At 40.8% G+C, this 20210-nt stretch overlaps 3 protein-coding genes across 5 annotated transcripts in view; 2 read left to right on the top strand and 1 right to left on the bottom strand.

Annotated features, from left to right (window-relative positions):
* Window positions 1-8945, bottom strand: part of shroom4 (shroom family member 4) — a 32829-nt gene extending 23884 nt beyond the window's left edge. The window contains exon 1 of one of the 2 annotated variants that reach the window (XM_042070199.1): window positions 8712-8945. In XM_042070199.1, coding sequence (XP_041926133.1) covers window positions 8712-8822 — 111 coding nt within the window. In that variant the 5' untranslated portion in view covers window positions 8823-8945. Of the gene's footprint in view, window positions 1-6447; window positions 6724-8711 lie in introns of those variants that run through there. The other variant, XM_042070198.1, reaches the window with a different exon arrangement.
* Window positions 8946-11534: 2589 nt separating this feature from the next.
* On the top strand, window positions 11535-15632 carry bmp15 (bone morphogenetic protein 15). 2 transcript variants are annotated; one of them, XM_042069640.1, is made up of 3 exons: window positions 11535-12036; window positions 13181-13192; window positions 13825-15632. In XM_042069640.1, the coding sequence occupies exons 1-3, from the start codon at window positions 11598-11600 to the stop codon at window positions 14673-14675; spliced, it is 1302 nt and encodes a 433-aa protein (XP_041925574.1). In that variant the 5' UTR covers window positions 11535-11597; the 3' UTR covers window positions 14676-15632. The 2 variants fall into 2 exon arrangements, with proteins under 2 accessions (XP_041925574.1, XP_041925575.1); XM_042069641.1 differs by lacking the exon at window positions 13181-13192 and having other exon boundaries at window positions 11537-12036.
* Window positions 15633-17950: 2318 nt separating this feature from the next.
* Window positions 17951-20040, top strand: leap2 (liver-expressed antimicrobial peptide 2). Its single transcript, XM_042069642.1, has 3 exons — window positions 17951-18077; window positions 18332-18492; window positions 18692-20040. The coding sequence occupies exons 1-3, from the start codon at window positions 18006-18008 to the stop codon at window positions 18729-18731; spliced, it is 273 nt and encodes a 90-aa protein (XP_041925576.1). The 5' UTR covers window positions 17951-18005; the 3' UTR covers window positions 18732-20040.
* Window positions 20041-20210: the final 170 nt, after the last annotated feature.

The raw sequence follows: 20210 nt of genomic DNA on the forward strand, positions 1-20210 counted from the left end.
TCTACAGTTGTCATCAGGCCAGTCAAAGCGAATGGGCAGAGAAGAATGAGCTCACTGTATGCACGGGCCAGTGTCTGTGTCCTGCGTCTGGCTGGGCAGCATGAGGTCACCCTCAAATGCTCTATAAATAAGAGGGTGTTCCTCGTTCCTCTGGTCTGGCCCAAAGCCATGCATTGTGTCCCAAAAGAGGAATTACCTATTGCCAGTGGATGTGGAACTGCCCTGTCACATTTTGCCAATCAACATGCCAGGGAGCGAGAAAGAGGGGCTTTTTGGTTTTGACCATCTTTACATTTTTAAAGAGTGTATATTAGCTGATTAAAGAAACGTTTAATAACAGTTTGTCACCTATGAGGTATGCTTTTATTTGGCAACCAGTTTTGGTATCACCTTCAAATTAATTTTGGTGGTATGGTCGTGTGAAGGACCAATACACTAGTTCTGTATGCCATGCATGGAAACCTTTCACAGCTCAACATTGCTGACTCTGTCACCAAAAGGCACCAGTTCACATTTAAGCAGTGCTGACAAGATTATGGGTGGTGTGTGCAAGGTTTTGCATGCATTTTATGGTTAGCTCACTAGTAAATTAAAAGGAACAATTTGAAACCACACTTATGAGCTTTCTCTCTTGCCTGCGGTCAGACTGCAGCTTACTGGGTGTCACTAATCAGGGATGTAGACAAACACATCAGAAGTAAGTGTGTTTAACAAAAAAAAAAATATGGGGTTATATTCAACAACATGTTAACTGCTAATCTTAAATGAAAGCTAATTATAGAGGAACAGAGTAAAGAAATGCCTAAAAGTGGTGTTATATGCATGGGCGCTCCTTTCAAAGAAGTGACTCTTAATGATTGCTTGTAATGATTTTGTCACCATGTAAATCATTAACCGGGGAGAGGAAACTAACAGCCAGTGGCCTGTCTGTGCGCATTCCACAGAGGTGAACAAGAGATGGACGAGAACAAAAAATAGACAACGACAGAGAGTGTTGAAGCTTTGTGTGTGTGTGTGTGTGTCTGTCTAGATACAGAGTAAAATGTTCTTATTATATAAACAAATTAATGAATGTGAATGGCAGTTGATGGTGTATTTGGTGTGTGTGTGGTGATTGGAGTATGTGTGTGTGTGTGTGTGTGTGTGTGTGTGTGTCTGTCTAGATACAGAGTAAAATGTTCTTATTATATAAACAAATTAATGAATGTGAATGGCAGTTGATGGTGTATTTGGTGTGTGTGTGTGTGTGTGTTACACAGTGCATACTTTCCAAGCTTGGCGACTGGCCTTCCCAATGCTATTCATCACAGGATCCAACACAGCTCACACACAGGATACTTTGCATACAACAACCTATTAGTGCAGGTAGCACACACAAACACCAGGCTGTGGTGGTGAGTGATAAAGACAGACTAAATAAAGCTGCTGCTGCTGTCACACAGCCGAGGAAGTCCATTACTGGCCTGTGTTCTGGACACAGCAACGGGAAAACAGGCCAAAGAATGGAACAGGACTCCGAGAGCAGATGCCAGGGAGTGCAGAAAAGAGAAAGGGAATGACAAAGGAAGACTGAGAAAGGATATAGAAATGGAGAGAACACAGAAAAGGGATGGTTGTGCTGGTATCCAAGGTACGGGAGTCATGACGACGGAGGACAGAATCACCTGCATGCAGGAAGATCTCTGAACTCTTAAAAAATACAGAATCTCCCAACACAATTAGAGCAGCATTACTTGTCTACAGGTATCTCATCTGATGCACATTTGAGACCAACACATACAAATCTGATTCTGATTCATTTCAGCGTTTTTATTTGTACACATTTAATCTCCATGTGGACCTGTATGATGTTGTCTACTGAAGTGTAGCGACTCAGCTACTGTCATGGGTCCAACTTGGAAACATGGTTAACTGCGGATACATTTCGCAATGTTAAAAATTGGTGAACTGCATAGCAATTTGTTGCCCTACTTTCATTCATTCATATCGAATGTTAAAATGAATACCAAATGTGCAACACACTGGGAAAGGCCTCTTCAGCATTTATGGACATCCTGGATGCTAAACCCATTCAAAAGCAAAACCGCATCGTTCATTGAGTCTTGCGTTCACTCAGACAGGAAACAAACAGATGCTCAAACATCTGCTGATGTGTCCATTCCCCTGTGTGTGTGTATGTGTGTTATTATTATTATGAAGCAAAAGGAAAGGAGGACTATGAAGCAGCCCAAAAAACATTTTGTCAGGTCTGAACAAAGCCTAAAGTTATGGACTGCACCTTTAAGGAGCCTTCAGTCTTCAGGCGGCACAGGGCGACAGGACAAATAAAGTCCAGCTGGGCTGAACACTTCAAATTCAGCTCACCCTTTAATTGTTCTCACCCACATTGAAGCCAAAGCCCAAACAGTCGTCCCCAATACTACCATACATCTGGCCTGTTGAAACCAACAGAGTTCGAGGTAGAAAAGAGAAGCCTTCTCTGGACAAAACTGCAAGGCAGAAGTGGGGGAGGGGGATTAGCCAAAAGAACTGACATACTTGGACGCAGTTCAGTGCAGTAGTATGTGAGAAGAAGTTCTAAAGAGAAATGAAGCTAATGCATGAGGTATAAAAAAAGAGAGACAGAGAGAGAGAGAGAGAGAGAGAGAGAGAGAGAGAGAGAGAGAGTAAAATGCAAAAAAGAAAAGCAGGAAAGGGACGGGACAGAAGGGAAGACAAAGGTCTCTTTTACAGCAATATGTTGGGAGTTTCCCGGGTGCTGCTTTGACCAGGCCTACTCTCTGGTCACATTCTGGAAGTGTACTGACCAGAGAGTAGCATAGGCAAAGGATGGGCAACTAGCTTACTTACTCACTCACAATCAAAATAAACTCACACACACACACACACACACACACACATTCATACAAGTAATTTACTGTAGATTCAACATTTATTTATTTTGTAAGCTTTATTTCACTTTTTACTTCATTTAGCAAACATACCAGTGGTAACAGACACACACACACACACACACACACACACACACACACACACACACACACACACACGCACACACACACACACACACACACACACAAACACACAGATACGTATCCACCCACGCACAGTCATACAGTGAGTGTTTTGTTTTAAAAGAGGGTCAGAGCAGTAGGAATGTATCTCGGTGGAAAAGTTGGTTTTCACATTCCTCATTTTGTTTGCCTCTTAGTTTCCACCAGAACTTGCTGTGAGTGCTCCTCGACATGCTGCCGCTTAAATGCACATGCACACACTGCAAGAACACACACTGCTCTCTCACGCCTGATCCAGAAAAGACATGACCGTTATGGACACCTCATCCTCTAAAGGACAAAACGTTTAATTTCTGAGGGACATAATAAACCCCTTGAAGAAAACCCCTTGAAGCTGACTCAGTTAGCCTCTCTCTGTATTTTTAAGTCTTTAAAGAACAGTACATAAGGGTTTACTAATTTTTTCAGTATATATTTTTGATGTAATTCAATTACCAAGAAAGCTGCCTAGCTTTTTTCAGTGAAACTGTGCTATTATTTGCAAAGGAAAGCTGCTGTCAGTTAGATCACTACTTCACACAAAAGCTCCTCGATATAAGTTAAGCAGAGAAAAATGTATCTGATCATTCCCAATATATCCAACACTATGTAAAAACTAAACTAACATCAGATCTCTTATTTCCTGTTGGAACCCCCGGGAGAAAAAAAAACTGTCATCATTAATTAAATATGAGTCACACATCTCAAAAGAACACCAGCAAAAAGTATCACATGGATTTGCTCTCTAAAGAACACACTATTGAAACCTCCATCCCCAAGACTATGGGGAAGGTCTTTACAACACAAAGCATGAGCCCAATGACCTTTGACCAAAGGGTCCAATGACCAAAAAACTAAGCTGAAGTGATCCATCACTGTCATAACAGGGGAGAGGAGGGGATGTGATGGATACCCCTCGAAACTCCGGCCCATGTGAATGAGACACATCACGGAATGACCACGTCCACTTCACGCTATGGCCCTCAGTACGTCAGCTTGGCACCTCACTGCAGCTTGGCTCCTCACTGTTGATGTGGTAGGACAATAGAGTACATAATTTGCTTGCTGAGCTGATCGTTCTTTAGACTGTAGCCTACTTTGAAAATTCATCTATCTCCGTCACCAACATGCAGCGTCATTGCCCAGAGTTTGGATATAATTGCAATGTTAATTGTAACATTCTTTATTTCTATTTCTAAGAAGCAAAAATTTAGAGAAATCAGAGTATGCATTCCCATACTTAATTGATTACATGGCAGTCCTAAATAGCTTTGTGCAAATATCACACCACAACAAAGGAAGAGTTCAGATGCAAAACCCTCTAAATCCGTCTGACCACTTTTCTTTTAAATGAGCATTTAAATTCAGGCTCCTATAGGTTTTTGCCTATAAATCGATATTTCAGACCAGGAAGAGAGTGGTATTTAGTGGGTTTAGAAGTTAAATTATTTGATTAGCGTATACTATGTGTGGAGAGCATCCCCTCACCATCTTTATCTCATTTTTGACATAGGTGGCATTTAGAGGCTTTTGCATCTGAACCCTTCAAATAGGGTCTGTGGCTGTGAACATTCTTCACAAATGAGTTTGCATTGGGTACAGCCTCATAAAGGTACAGCCTTTTGCACCTGCAGTTGTATAGGCTACTAAGTTGCCTATCTTTTCGCAAGGTATTGCATGCATTTCTGCAACAAGATGCTGCTACTGAACAATACAATAGGCTACTATTAAATCCAGCTATACTTTGTAAAAAAAAATGTACGTTGTAAAAAAGTGAATGACATGTACTTTCAGACACAAAGCATTCTGCTGAACACCTGATTATAAAATGTATTGTGTACATAATCTGTAAATCTGAGTACATTTGTGTAGATACTGTCAACCAGGGGCTGGTAACACCGGAGGTGCAACATAAAGGTGGTTCAGACCCATCACAAGACGGTGTGCATCTCCCTAATCAGATTGTCAACATTCCAAAATGTAAAGCAATACCACATCTGCCAGTTCACACTGCAGGCTTGGGGTAGATATCCTGTCTCCATTTTTTATTTTTGTCCATGTCACCCTCCCCCTCTCCATAACAAGACTGAGTCTATAAGACCCCATGTACTCCACACAATCTTCATTCAAGAAAAGAAACACTTGAGCACTTCAGGAGGTATGCAGCAGTGCTTTGGTAGTATTGTGTGTGTGTGTGGGGGGGGGGGGGGGGGGGGGGGTATTGACCCTCCGCCTAACTGAAAACATAGAAGTTGCTGTATGCAACATCCATGAGGTCCAAAGACTTGGGTATTTCTGAGAGTCCATTTTGTTCGCTATGTCTCACATGTAAACTACTGAGACAGTTCTGTGAATAAAGGCCCTGAGAAATATGAGGAACTCCTGAGGAAAATCTTACTCTAATGCGATGACTGTCATTTGCCAACCACAGTCATTCCCTAACCATTCACAGTGTTCTACCATCCTACCTATTAGAATCATTATTTGGGGGGGGGGGGCAACTGCAAGATTCATTAAGTTTAATCGTTCTAGTGATGTTTGTTTTAGATGGAAAGAAACGCGTTGTGCCATTGGATTTGAAATGTCAACGCAATCCTGGGAAATGAACAAAGACAACCAGGATGTTAAACTACGGTGGGGATCCTTCCTACTCGCTGCAATATTGCCGCCATAGGTTCAAAGCACAACTCGCACCGGGACTACGCCAATGCGTGTAACAGGCGCAACGACCACTTTCCTCTACAGAAAAGTCACTTCGTATTCTGTTTTGATTTTTGCTTTGGTAGACTACTAAGGAAAATTAAAACGACAGATTCCAAATGAGCAGTTCTAGTCGACTGCGGACAAGCTCAACATAGATTTGACCATTGCCTAAAATCACACACGGTTGCATCAAAATCTGCCTGGAGCCTTACATTGCCCCGTTTGAATGTTTTGCAAATATGCGTTAAATTAAGCTATAGTTCATGTACAAATTAGTAACCAGTTATGTATAGACAATATGCTGCATCCTGACACAACAAGCACATAGGTGGATTTGTTATTCCAGCAGAAAATAAAGAACAAATAAAACGTTTTAAAAGAATAGCCTGCGTGCGTAATGGTGTGTTAGTACATTTTACTGCATGCTATAAGCAAAAGACATGATCATTCATTTAATTTCTTACCACTGAACATCATAGAAACACTGATAGAATCAATGCTTAACTTTAAAACGAGAGGGACACAACACTGTTGTTACACTCAAGTCTTCGGAGCAGCGACTACACACGAGGTAGGTTACAATTCAGTTCACACGTCGCCAAATCTCAAAGAAAGAAGTGATGCACAGCACAGCCAATACTATTGTGGTATGAGGGGAACAACGTATTTTCTTCAAAACAATGCATCTTACTTTAGTTATGATAAGCGGCTCGCCGTGCTCAAGTCCCCCTTTTAACGTGAATCCCCATGGAGCACCTCCTAGAAGCTGGACGTGGATGTGGTTAAAGGACACAAGCTGTTCTACGGTCTCCATTATCTGTGATGGGTTCTCCATCTCGTTTTAGGTCTCTACACACTCCTACACCAATTCTCCATGACCAGATGTTCATTACGATAACATGGGAACGGGACAGGGGTAAGCGAGGGTGGGCTGGGTCCGGATAGGAAACTTCACCCCAACTTTTGGCGAGAGGAATGCTGCTGCTCCAGTTGCTAAGATCCCCCGAAGTTAGTTTGAGTGACAAGTGGGACGACCCGTCAAAACAGCCCCTTGTTGTAATAGACCAATGCCAGAGGTTGGTGGGTGTTGTGGATGTGAGTTGCACTCAATTCTAGGCGGTAACCTCTGCAAGGATTTGAATAAACTTTTAAGGTTTCCAAGAAAACATATGATGGATTGTAAAGAACATACTCTTTCTAAAATAAAACTATGATGCTGGCTGGCATCATCATAGGCTTAGTATATAGAAATAATCTATTCAAATCAAACAAATGCCCATTGTTTTGGCCCAAATCAAATAATAGCCTAGACCATTATAATTATATGCTTTGAGATATTTTATTAAAATCAAACTAAGCTATTGTCTCACTGATGTATAATTGAAATCAGAGGAGTCATGTTATTGCTTTAAAAACAGTCAAAGGCAACTGGAAGCAAATTAATTCTGGTAGCATTTTTCAGTCACTTTCATTGAACCCTGTGGTAGGTCAGAACATATAAATCAATGGAAATTGCTTAATGTATTACGTGTGTTATTAAGGGCACAGGCTCTATGTCCCTTATTGTTCCATTCATAGACAATCACATGTTTAAAGGAATTATTTCACCTTTACCAAAAAACATGCCCATTATGAAGCTGGGTCTTACCTTATTGTTTGTCTCGGCCTCTGATATATTGATTGAAGTACAGAAACACATTTTACTATAGGTCATAAATAAGGACTAAATCTAAATAGACCTTATTGCACAATATTCCAAACAACTTCTTGTGCAGTTCATGGTTCTTTCAAAGCTGGACTGTAGCAATACACTGTCAGTTGACATAATTGCTTGTGTAGCATTGCCAGACTTAGAGATTTTAATATAGCATGACTTGGACAAACAAATCCATGCTCTTATTTCTAATAGGGTTGACTACTGTAATGGACTCTTAACAGGCCTTCCCAAAAATACCACCAAACAGCTTCAAGTCATACAGAACTCTGCTGCAAGGGTTCTCAAAAAATCCAAGACATCTGGACATATCACTCCCATACTTGAGTCTCTGCACTGGCTCCCTGTAACGTTTAGAATTGATTTTAAAGCACTGTTGCTTGTTTTTACATCACTTAATGGGTCAGGTCCAAAGTACTTGTCAGACATGCTCAGTACATTCTCCCCGGACCTCTCAGGTCTCAAGAGAAGAATTTGCTCATAAAACCCACTGTCAGAACAAAAAATGACGAAGCAGCATTTGCCTGCTATGTAGTTCACCTCTGGAACCAACCTCCAGAGGATATAGAAAATGCTCCAACTACCTTAAATCAAGACTCAAGACAAAACTGTTTTCAGTGACCTACTCTTAGTCTGATTACATATAGCCATTTTAAATCGCACTCTTAGTCTGATTATATATAGCCATTTTTAATTGCACTCTGATTTTTACTTTTATTTATGCTTTCATATTTTCTTAAGTAATTTTGTTTTACTACTTTTATTCTATTTATGTAATGCCTTTTTATTCTTTATTACTTGCACTCTGATTTGTATTTATTTTGCCTTGTGTAGTGAGACCATTACAGATGGTTCAAAATGTAATGGGGCGTGTGGTCTTTCATCAGCTAAAGAAGACACATGTAACTACTCTTATTAGTTAGCCTACTCTTCATTGGCCTCCTATAGTAGCCAGAATTAAATTCAAATCGCTCTGACCTATAGGACCCTTACTGGACCTGCATCTTATTTTCTGCTCCGTTTCTACCCTCTCTGGTGAAATTTCACCAACTTAAGATTCTGATACGATCCTAGCAACATCCTAGATACCGTCCCCTAGCAACATTCTGGATATCATCCTCCTCCCAATATCCTGGATGTTGCTGTGGTATCAGAATCATAAGTTGGTGATTTCCCCATGTGATGAGTTTTCCCAGATCCCAGGGCCATCACCTACGATCCAGCTGTACTGCTCCTCTCACCCAATGTGGTCCTCTGATGAGAGTAGGTTTTTTGACATCACACATAATGAAGACCCTGGAATGGTTTCTGCTCCCTCTCCAGTGCTCCAAGACCTCAGGTCTGCCATGCATTCAGTTCTTTTACCAGGATAAGGTGGGGGTGGAGGACGCCATCTTCTATCTGCTGCACAGGGTGTACTCTCATCAAGACAAGGCAGACGAGGGTGGCAGACGATGGTGGACTCACACCTGAGAGATCACAGTTTGTCAGGCAGAGGGACTGCTCCTCTGAGACTGTGGGGCAGCTGTGGCCTACTGGTTAGCGCTTTGGACTTGTTACCGGAGGGTTGCCGGTTCGAACCGTAGGCATAGCTGAAGTGCCCTTGAGTATGGCACCTAACCCCTCACTGCTCTCCGAGCGCCGCTGTTGTTGCAGGTAGCTCACTGCGCCAATCTATTTCCTCTGCATTAAGATAACATATGGAATGTTAAAAAGGAAGTCTTGTGGGGCCCACTATGATGCTGATAATGGAACTCTCTTGAAAGGGTCCATACTATATCTATACTTTACAGTAGCACCGGCATGTCACAGGGGACTGCCCTGTCCTGGTCACCCTTTACACCTCTGGCTTCAGTTATAACTCTAAGTCATGCCACATGCATACATTTTCAGGCGAGACACTGCAATTGTGAGGTGTATTAGGGATGGACAGGAGAGGGAGTCCACAAGCCTGGTTCAGGACTTTGTGAAGTGGTGCAGGTCAAACCATCTGCAGCTGAACTGAACACCTCAGAGACTAAAGAGATGGTAGTGGACCTCCGGAGGTCTGCTACCGGTCTCCATTGAGGATGTGGATGTGGAAGTAGTCAGGCCCTAGAAGTACTTGGCCGCATCTGGTCAATAAACAAGCCCGGTCAGTAAACACAGATGCACTTTACAAAAAGGGACAACATTGGCTATATTTCCTGAGGTTGTTTGAGTCCTTTAACATTTGTAGCGATCTGGATTTCATCAGTGGCATTGAAAAGAGGGATGGAGGAAAGATGGAGGAAGTCTGACGTCTTATGAAGAGAAAATTAAGACTCAAGAAAATCAAGAAAATTCAATTACTTACGAGAAAGCGCTAGGTAAGTGTCTAGATTTTGTCATTAAAAAAAAAATCTTACTATAAGATTAATAACACTTGGTTAGACAAGCAGTTTCTGCAGTGAAGGCATAGTCCACGGTCATTTTCCTAACTTGCATCTACACTTGAGGTAGGCCTCTAGGCCCCTACTGACACCCAGTGGTGAAATCTAAGTAATAGCAACCGACCAGGGAATATTTTCATCATTTATGACAGTATTTCTCAGAGTTGTGCAGTGAGGTTGGGTATTAGGATTTACAAAACTTTAAGGAATACATTTGACCAAAATGTCAAATAATGAATTCCCCAAAATTGGCTTGTACGTGTATAATAGAATGAGAATGAGAATAGAAAAGGAATGCACATACCCTTGCTAAAAGAAAAACACAATAATTAGATGTGGTCTGACATCTACATTGATGTTAATCAGCAATATTGTAAATAATTAAATAGCAATGCCATCTTCCCTTGATCATAAGACTTTTTATGCTCAATGATATCATAATTATCACAAGTACCTGCTCTTTTGTTGGCCTTCAAGTATTTTTTTGGTAGCCATGGTTTCTACGTAAGACAGAAATGAACAGAAATATACAAAATGGTAAATGTTGTGTTCATATGTCACAATATGGCACAGGTAACATGTACTTTGACAATAATAGTAATGAACTAGAATTGCATATCCGAGGAACTGCAAGAGTGATCAGATTGCAGACTGCTTGATCAGATGCAGGTCGCCAAAAGGATTGCAACAGTACCTCATTTTTGAAAATCGGGCACATGGATCAAAAGTTATCTGCATTAACACCAATAAGCCAAATTGCATAAATAAAGCGATTGCTATGCTGGTTGCTAGGGTAATAATGCTGGTTGCTATGGTGGTTGCTAGGGTCACAGTATAGTGGTGGTTGCTAGGCTGTTGTTTGGGTAATTAAGATGGTTGCTATGGTGTTGCTAGGGTACATATACTGGTTGCCATGCTGTGGGCTTGCTTGATCAAGATACATAAAATTGCTTTGCCTAGTCAGTTGATACTGCATCGGAATGAGCGAAATATGGAACTGACCCTGCGCAGAGGTAGCCTAGAACGAATCAGTAATCTAACCTGTAACAGAGCTAAGGCAAGCTCCTCCTGCTTGGCCTGCTAAACGAAGCATGTTACAAATGTTAAGGAGGACTAGAGGTGGAAGTACTAATTATACAATCGTGTAAAATTGTGCCATTGTGTAATATACAAATTGCGGTCATACCGCGTGACACAGGATAACACGGATAACAGTGCGCTACAGAACACCGCAAAGTAATAAACACAAATAACAACAGGGTTATTGCTGAACACAGACAATGACAAAACGTACAGCCTAAAGGATGCAAGGCAAAATGACTGATAGTCCGTGATAGAAAACTCTGTGACTGCAATTACCCTACATTGAATGTCGACCAACACGCCACGGGACAGAGTGTCCAGGCGGTCCACTGTTCACGTGCACCCCATGCGCGCCCACAGAATCGTGGGTGCACAGGATTGGCTGCACACCTTCCCATTTTGAACAATATACATACAAAAAAACAAAAAAACAATTAAATATAGCTGTTGATATCAATCACGATTAGCTTTAAACTAAGCAATGATTAGCTGAATCCACTCCGAAACCTATCACGCTCGAATCATATCATGAGACACCCGCGTTGCTTTGTGGTGGGCCTGGTCTACGCAGGCTAAACTTGACGTAAAGGTTATTATGGGGTCAGGAGCTTGACTAACCTTTCGAAAACGCAGATGCCAGGTGTGGCACTGAGCACAACACGGCCTTTGATTTTTTTATGCCATGGTAGCCCCATTGATCAAGGTGATTCACGCCAGAGGGTGAACATGAAGGCTAAGTTTGTCCTTTCACAGTTTGGTGTACTCTCGTGTTTTTTACTATTATTTTCCACGTTCTCCCGCGTGGTTGGTAAAATGGGTAGACCTATTTCGTCGTCACATCTTGATGCTCTCACCGAAGTTTCTCGGCAGAGTTATGCGAAACAGAGGAGTCCCTATCATACACCATTCACGGATAGAGGCGAGGAAGACCAGCACTTGCAGTTCATGTTAGACATGTATACAATCGCCGCTGAAACAGATGGAAGGCCGAGAGGGCATAAAGTGTTTGGTTCCAACACAGTGAGGCTTTTACGTGCGTCCGTGCAAAAACGCAGTCTCGTGGCATCTAAAGGTAAGGTTGTTTTGAAGATCCATGTCATGGTGTTGTCCAAATCTGCTAAACTGCTAGGCTACAGGCAGGGTTGGGTCAGATTACTTTGAAATGTAACCCATTACTGACTACAAATGGCAATTTTTGTAATCAGTAACGTAATCAGTTGGATTACCAAACATATGTAACGTAATCTGATTACTTTAGGATTACTTTTAGATTACTTCAATATGTCCCTTAAGTAAAAGACACCACCACTGAATTGATGAAAGAATTCTCATTCTATTTTTCTCTTTATTATTTCATTACATCTAAGAAATCTCTTTACTCTGAGTAAAGCATTCCTGTGTGAATTAACTGATCTTTTCCTCCAAAAATCTTAATGTAGCCCCTTGTTTTAGTGTTAGCCTACCATTTACTTTGCGGTCACCAGGTCCCATTGTCTGAAAAACACCCAAAACTAATACATTTCTATAGCTATAGCTCCACTTTGGGGGTGGTGTTTTGGTGGTTGAAATTTTCACCCCATCCCAAAATTGATCACTTAGTCATCATGGATGTGATCATGGATCACTATTCTCCAAACATGCACAACTCCTCTTATCCTTTATAAGGGCACACCTGGACATGGCCTGAAATTGAATGACACCATGTCCTTTTCAATTGTGGGGGTGAGAAAATTATTCCTTTGGGATGTTTTTCAACCAGGGGGACCTGGTGACTTTCTCAAAGTAAACGGTAACACTAAAACAAGAGGCTACATTAAGATTAGGAGGAAAAGATCAGGCAGTGTGCCGAGAGACCTACCCCAATAGTAAATAAATTAGTAAGTAAGTTTTGATCCTGACATGGAAATTTGGTCTCCCAATCCATGTAATCCAGATTACATGTAATCCGTTACTACCCAACCCTGGCTACAAGTGTTTTTTTCACAGCCTTAGCTAGAAATAGCCTCCAAGTATAAATATCTGGGTCTTGCAAGACGGGCGAGGAATGTGTGGGGTCAGGGGTCTCCAACATTGTTTTCCTCTGAAAGCTACTTTTAGGAAAATAATGGGGTCGAGAGTAACACATTTTGTATATTAGTGGTAGTAGCAAATAGCTGTTAAAGAAGCTTCACATGCATTTAAGCTTCTTTCAACTCTTTTACCATCTCCTTTTATAGACTGCTGCCTGGGTAAGCATAAACAATTTATGTGGATTTTTTTGTTGACGTGTAGATTGATGTTACTTACGACTGTGAACACCCTTGTTTAGATTTGTGGGGGAAAAAAGTCCTCCCATTCATCACGAACATGTTTTGACTTTTATTTGCCTGGTTATCTTCTATAGTCATAGCCAAATCTAGTGTACAGTCTGCTATCACCATGCTAAACCTACATAACGTAGGATATAGCATAATTAGTTTTTAGGTCAATAATAATTTTGTATTAGAAGGGAGCAGAATGTCTGAATTTGATCTGATGGGGATTTTAACAGGTTTACCAAGTGACCTTGTTATGTAAATTTTCTTTGAACTTTTTGGAGAACTTCTCAGGAACAGGTGGGAGGCTACTGGTAGCTTATGATCTTCCTGTTGGAGACCCCTGCTCTAAGTAAACCTATTTGTGGTTTACGATTGTTGAACATTTGTGAGAACTATGCCTTTGAGAATTTGTGAAAACTATGCCTATTTCACTATGTCCATTATTGTCTTGAAGGATCACCAAACTCATTAGATCAGCCATTAACTTATATGTTGAATTCATTAAGGAGAGGAGGGACATCATCCTACCCATCATTTTCACTATTCAAACCCTATCTTTACAGATGTGCACTTCACACTGAAGTATGAACTAGAAAGCCTTGAGCTTGAGCGACTGGTACGAGCCTCTCTAGTCCATATGAAGCTACCTGTTGGACAACTCTTGTCAGTAAAATGCAGAGCCAAGGTCCGGCACCAGGGACAAAAAGGAAAGTCCGGCACACACTCAGAAGACAAAGTTACTCTGGGACCTCAAAGCCAGTGGACGGAAAGAGACGTCACACGCCAAGTCTCTCAGTGGAAGGAAGGTCCTTTGGTCCTGACTGTCCACTACCGCTGCCAGCAGGGATGGTGGATGAGGGAAAATGGGAAGCCTGAAGTGACCAGGAGACACCAGCCCTCCCAGCTGTACTTGATGGCTCCCGCTCTGCTGCTCTTTGTAGAGGAGGAAGAGGAGGAGGAGGAGAAGAAGAACCCCACGGAGTGGGGATTCCACACACCTCCGCTGCACACCCCTGTCCGGCACCGCCGCTCCCAGGAGCCCGGTAGCATCGTGTCTGACATCCCCAACTACAAGGGCAGTAAGAACCGCGTGGCCAAGAACCAGTGCAAACTGCACTCTTACCAAGTGGCCTTCAGTGATCTTGGTTGGGATCATTGGATCATTGCCCCACCCAAGTACAACCCACGCTATTGCATGGGAGACTGTCCACGCATCCTGCATTATGGCTTAAACTCACCCAACCATGCTATTGTGCAGACCTTCATCAGCGAGCTTGGCGTGGCGGACATCCCCCCGCCCTCCTGCGTCCCTTACAAGTACAAACCCATCAGCGTGCTCATGATGGAGAAGAATGACAACATTTTGTACAAAGAATACGAGGACATGATTGCAGAATCGTGCACCTGCCGGTAGAGTTTCATAGGAGATGTTATGAACCTTCTCCTCTCATGCTACAGTGCTGCAGGTCTCATTGGACAACAGTAAGAGGATGTTTATGAGGTGTTGTTTCTTTGGGAGCTGTGAGTCATCCTATGAGCTCACACTTGCAGACTGCTGCAAGTGTGCCATGGGTAAGTGTGCAGGGCTCATGATCAGGGTCTGTGTGTGTGTGTGTGTGTGTGTGTGTGTGTGTTTATATCTGTGTACTGCTCAAGGAGCCATCTTAAATCTGAACTTGGTGTTGGCAATGTGTTTTTGAACGTGTTTTATATATGTATGTAATAATAACAATAATAATTATGATATGATGAGGATGTGAAGTCAGTGTTTGACCGGAGTGAGCAGGGTAACATGATGGTGCATTAGCTTTTTGGAATCCTGTTTGGGTATGTGTGTGCTTGTTTGGATTTTTGTTTGTGTCCCTGATGAGACTAGCTGTGAATTCAAATTATTTTGTGCATACATCTTGGCACGATTCATATACTGACATGTTGTTGTATGTGTTGACATTCCCGGAGACCTCCTTAATGTGAATTCAAGAAAAAGGAAAAAAGAAAAGAAAAAAAATTCTCTTAAGGGGTCCTTATCTGTGTGTAGGCAGCTGTGTGGCGTGTAGTTTTGTGGGAACTGGGACGGCCAATTCAACAAGTGTCCTATTGCCTTCAGTAGAGTAGATGGCTGGTCCCGTATGGCAAACCACAAGTTTTGTTCGTTTTCTTTTTTGATGAGAGAAAGTTGCCTCTTGAATAGAGCTAAGAGATTGTGAGGATGAGGAGGAGGTCCGAACAGTCCGAGCTATCGAAGAATGTTTCATAACAATGTTTCTTACTATGAGAGATGCCAATGAAAATCGTTAATGCATTAGAAGTTCTTTTATTAACATAAATGATGGGTACATAATAAAATAAAATGCACATTTTGTACAAAACATCTTGATTTTTTTGCAATTAATGGCTTGATTTGTGTTCTTTTTGTAACTCCTTCAACAGCATGAACTGTTTTGGATTTTTTTTTTTTGCTCTCATATTTTGTGGCCACATGGAGGAGAACTTTCCTCAGTGTTGTTGGGGGAGAGGGGGACGGACTTCTGAAAATCTGAAATTCAATCTTGTAACTTTTCTTGCAGTATTGTTTTTGGTGTTAACCAGGTGAAATCAGGACGACTACTGAGATGAGGTGAAATGGTTTAGCAATATATGTGGACCTGTTGTCAAAATAAGACTGGGAAATTCTATTATGTATAGGATGGTGAAAGAAATTAAATTAAAGGGTTTATTCATGCAGTAATTGTCACTTAGTAGAAGAAACTTTTTGGGTTGATTTAACTAAAGGGTATTGTTTGTATTTTCTCACCAGAGCATATTATGTGTGTGTCTTGAACAAAATGTAACAATTTCCTGTATTCTAAAATGATTACGGACTTATTTTAATATTAATATAGCTCTATAATCAGTATAATAGAGCTAATTAGAGTTGCATTTTTGGTGAATAAGCATTTTGGCAAAAGGCCTTGAATGGAATTCAAGGAATGCTGAGTCATCAGTATTACAAATTACAGATAATTAGAAATAGAGATAATTGCTTTAATTTGAGGTAGTAAATAATAGCATAATTATTCCTTGTGATTTAGTGATCTGTGTTTTGCGTTGTATTCTTTGAGATCTGATTTTAGTCATCAATTTTGGATGCAAATTTGCATAATTCTGTGTCCGTGTGCTCTGCAAGCAGTTTTGTGACCCTGTTACTCAAAGCACAGAACACAGAATGTGCTGCATCAGCATCAACGTATCAATACTGTATGTGTTTTAAAAAGATTTATTTCATGCCTTATGAATATGTAATGATGAGAGAGGCTGGTTTATTGGAGACCTTTCACCCTTTTGGCATTAGGTGATCTCAATTCCAGGACACTGCACTTTGTGTGCAATCTGATGACCATCTGCCAAGATTCACAAACACACAAGCAAGCGCCAGCAAAGGTCATGAGTGACTGCGTGATAGGGCCATGGAATCGTGCACCTTATGTCCTCTCCCCATATATTCAGTACAGGAATGTTAAAATCGTACAACCCATGGATGAAAATCAGTCTTCAGCAATGAACCACAAATGCTGAGTTGGCACTTGGCTGTGGTTTGCCAATGCTCTGGTTTAATATTGACTACCTGGTTCTCAGAGTTCAAGACTTCTTCTAGAAGTGAAAGAAAAAAACTTCAGAATTGTTTGGACTACTGTTGCAATGCCTGTTACTGAAAACTATTCCCAGTATTCAGAGAAAGTGCTGCAGCAATGAATAATAGTTGGGCACCGACAAAGATATGCGCGCACACACACACACACACACACACACACACCACTTGACAAATGCTTGTTTCTTACGGGCTGAAGAGCAAATAGCAATGCCTTCCCACTTCCTTATTGGTCCCATCAGCCACTCATGTTTTTTCTGCTTAGAGGCTTTTCTAAGCGTTAGCATTTTTTATTTAATGTATGTGTAAGTGTTTATGTGGATATGTCTCTGTAGGTGTAGAGGGAGACAAGAATTCACATGTTCGCACAATTATCTGAAACGATTTGTGGTGATTTAATGATTTGTAAATGGAGAATGTAGTTAATTGCTGGCTAGGATGCGTAAATGAAACCTTGGTTGGAAAGGGGTGCAGTGAATGGACATTCTGTTGATTTATGTAGGTTCCAGGCCCAGGAACATAAGCCACAATGTTCAAATGGACATTATTGTAGTGTGTTAGATTTATTTATGTCCTCTTGTAGTTTTGATGGTTAACATTAACAATGAGACTTGACTACAAGGGAGAGGTGTGTTTCTCAAATGGTTGGATTTGAGAATTGCAGAATTGTTGCAGAATTCTTTTTGTAGCATACATTTCAGATAAACAGCCTAAAAATTCTCTGTGACATGAAGGATCCAAAAATCATTTGGGACGAAAGTCCAACCTCATCACCCAGAACTATATCTCAAGCCATGTTTAAATGATTGAAGACAATGATGATGCTTCACTGTCTCTTATTGCTTCCCAAGCCTGGACAGGACATATGGTTCACTGGCCTGACATTGTACCCTCAACATACACGTTTCTAATATTAAGCAAACAAATGACATCATGGGAGCATCGTGAGGCTAGACCTTGAGAAAGACAGTGAGTATGTGAATGCAGTAGAATGACACCATGTCCCCTGGGGGGGGGACGCTAGCAGTATAAAAGAGGACTGAAAGTGTAACTGCTGCCACTGGTTTCTGGACAGCCCCACATACACACTCCCAGCGATCACCTACTCGACTCAACATGCAGGAGCAAAGCCACATCTGCAGAATGACATTCACATGGTGCCTGATCACATTGTTGATCCTCCAGCAGGTAATACATTTTTTGTATGGATCTTTTTGTTGCAAACATGAAATCATATTACAGTCCAGTCTACATGAGATCTTTAATTCAGGGAAGAAACATGTATCTTACTAACCAAAGTATTATGCTTTAAGAATCCCTCATCCAGTACTTTAGGTACAAAAAAAAAAAAAAACGCTTTGAAATGTTTTTAAAGCAGCTTGGTGAAAAGCGAAGCTCATAGGTTTTGAACATGCGTGTGTGCTTGTCTCTGTGCCCTGTAGGTGTCTGCTGGTCCGGTGCTACAGCCAAACAACCCAGCTGGGTCTGTTCGGAGTGTTCCAAAGCGTGTTGCCCGCATGACACCTTTATGGAGAATCATGGGTACCAAGCCATTTGGAGCGTACTGCCAGAACAACTATGAGTGTTCAACAGGAACCTGCAGGTAAGCAGTGCCCAACAGCAAGTTTTTACTGTATTTTGGGGAGCATTTTTGTATGTATATTTTTAAATATATATCCATCTTTATCTTTTTAATGTTAATCAGATGATTGTATATTTTTGTCTAAAATACAGTTTCTTATTAGTGGCCATTCTGTATATTGTGTAACTGACAATAATATATCACATATTTCTGTCTCCAGGAAGGGTCATTGCTCATTCAACCACTCTGTTCAGTCTTAGAAGTGTGAATCTCTTGAATCATCTCTATGTTTGAACAGCTTCTCCTTAAAAAGACGAAGGATACAGTTCTAACAATCATTTAATGAAATGACATGTAATGAGATGTTTCATATACTGGCAGAAATATGACAGAAGATTGATACCAACTATTGATATGACTATACAATGCACAAGAAAAAGAGCTGGGTTTTGCACAGTTAGTTATCAACTTATACTCTCAACCATATTTATAGCGGACAGGTTATAGCTATCAAACATGTATCCTGTTCATAGATAAGTACTGTATCAAACAAGTGCCTGCATTTTTATTTTTCTGACATAAACTAATAACCTTGTGAAAAATGATCAACATGCACGATTAGAAGAATGACACTAAGGGTATTTTTGTGGAAAACACTTTGTAAATGACAAATGAGCAAGTTCGGTTGATGTAATACAGGAAGATACATACTGTAAGTCTTGGGTTTCATCAGACTTAGTGGGTCTGTTTGCATGTTGGACTTGCAGTTAAATGTGAGAACGTACCGTCCAAAGAACAGAGTTCAAACCTGAGTGTCAGTGAACCAGAGTTGTGGCGACTGGTGAGAATTGAAAATGTAGTTTAAGAGAAAAGGAACAAAGACGTTTTGCAAGGGCTAAGTGAATTGGAGTATTAAAACATATTTGCACATCTTTTTATTTTGGAGCTACCAGTTTTTGTAACTTTCATATTTTTTTATATCCATAGTTTTTCACAATTCCCTCATTGTTTCATGAGGAAAGCTTATTTGATCTATCCTTACAATTATGTATAGACCCTTTCAAGAGTTCCATTATCAACATCATAATTGGCCCCACAAGGCTTCCGTTTTAACATTCCATATGTTATCTTAATGCAGAGGAAGTAGATTGGGAAACCAAATAGAACGTTCAAGCATTGTTTTTGTTTTTATTGTTGAAAGGGTCTATATTATACTGTGACCCCACCCCAAACTACCCCAATTGTTCTGCACACAATAATGTGATATCGGATTGCATCCATAATTTCAGGTTTGCTCTTCTTGCATTCCTTAAACAAAGATAATACCTTTTCTGTTACTTGTTAACAGTCTAACAGTGATGTACCCATGTATTACAATGTTTGTTTTATTTTAGTATTGTTATTATATTACCTTTAGAAAATAGACATGTCAAAATAGACATCACATTTTCTGAAGCCTTATTTGTATGATTGTCCTTTCAGTACTGTAAACCTGAATAGTGCATGTAGCATCTAGCATGAATATTTAAACCTCAATAAAACACCCAACACCCAATGGGACCAGAGCAATGGGTTTCGTTTAATCATTCCTCTATTTCTACAGCAGTTAAATCTCCATTTCTGTCGGTCAATCTCTTGGTGCACTGCCTGACCTGGCCTTGAGGCTAAAGTCTACATTCTTTTTTGCATAGTCATCTGGTTGGCTGATGTGGCAAAGGGGGTCAGCCAACCATGTGCTT

The sequence above is a fragment of the Alosa sapidissima genome, chromosome 18, assembly GCF_018492685.1.
Source record: "Alosa sapidissima isolate fAloSap1 chromosome 18, fAloSap1.pri, whole genome shotgun sequence".
NCBI lineage: Eukaryota > Metazoa > Chordata > Actinopteri > Clupeiformes > Clupeidae > Alosa > Alosa sapidissima.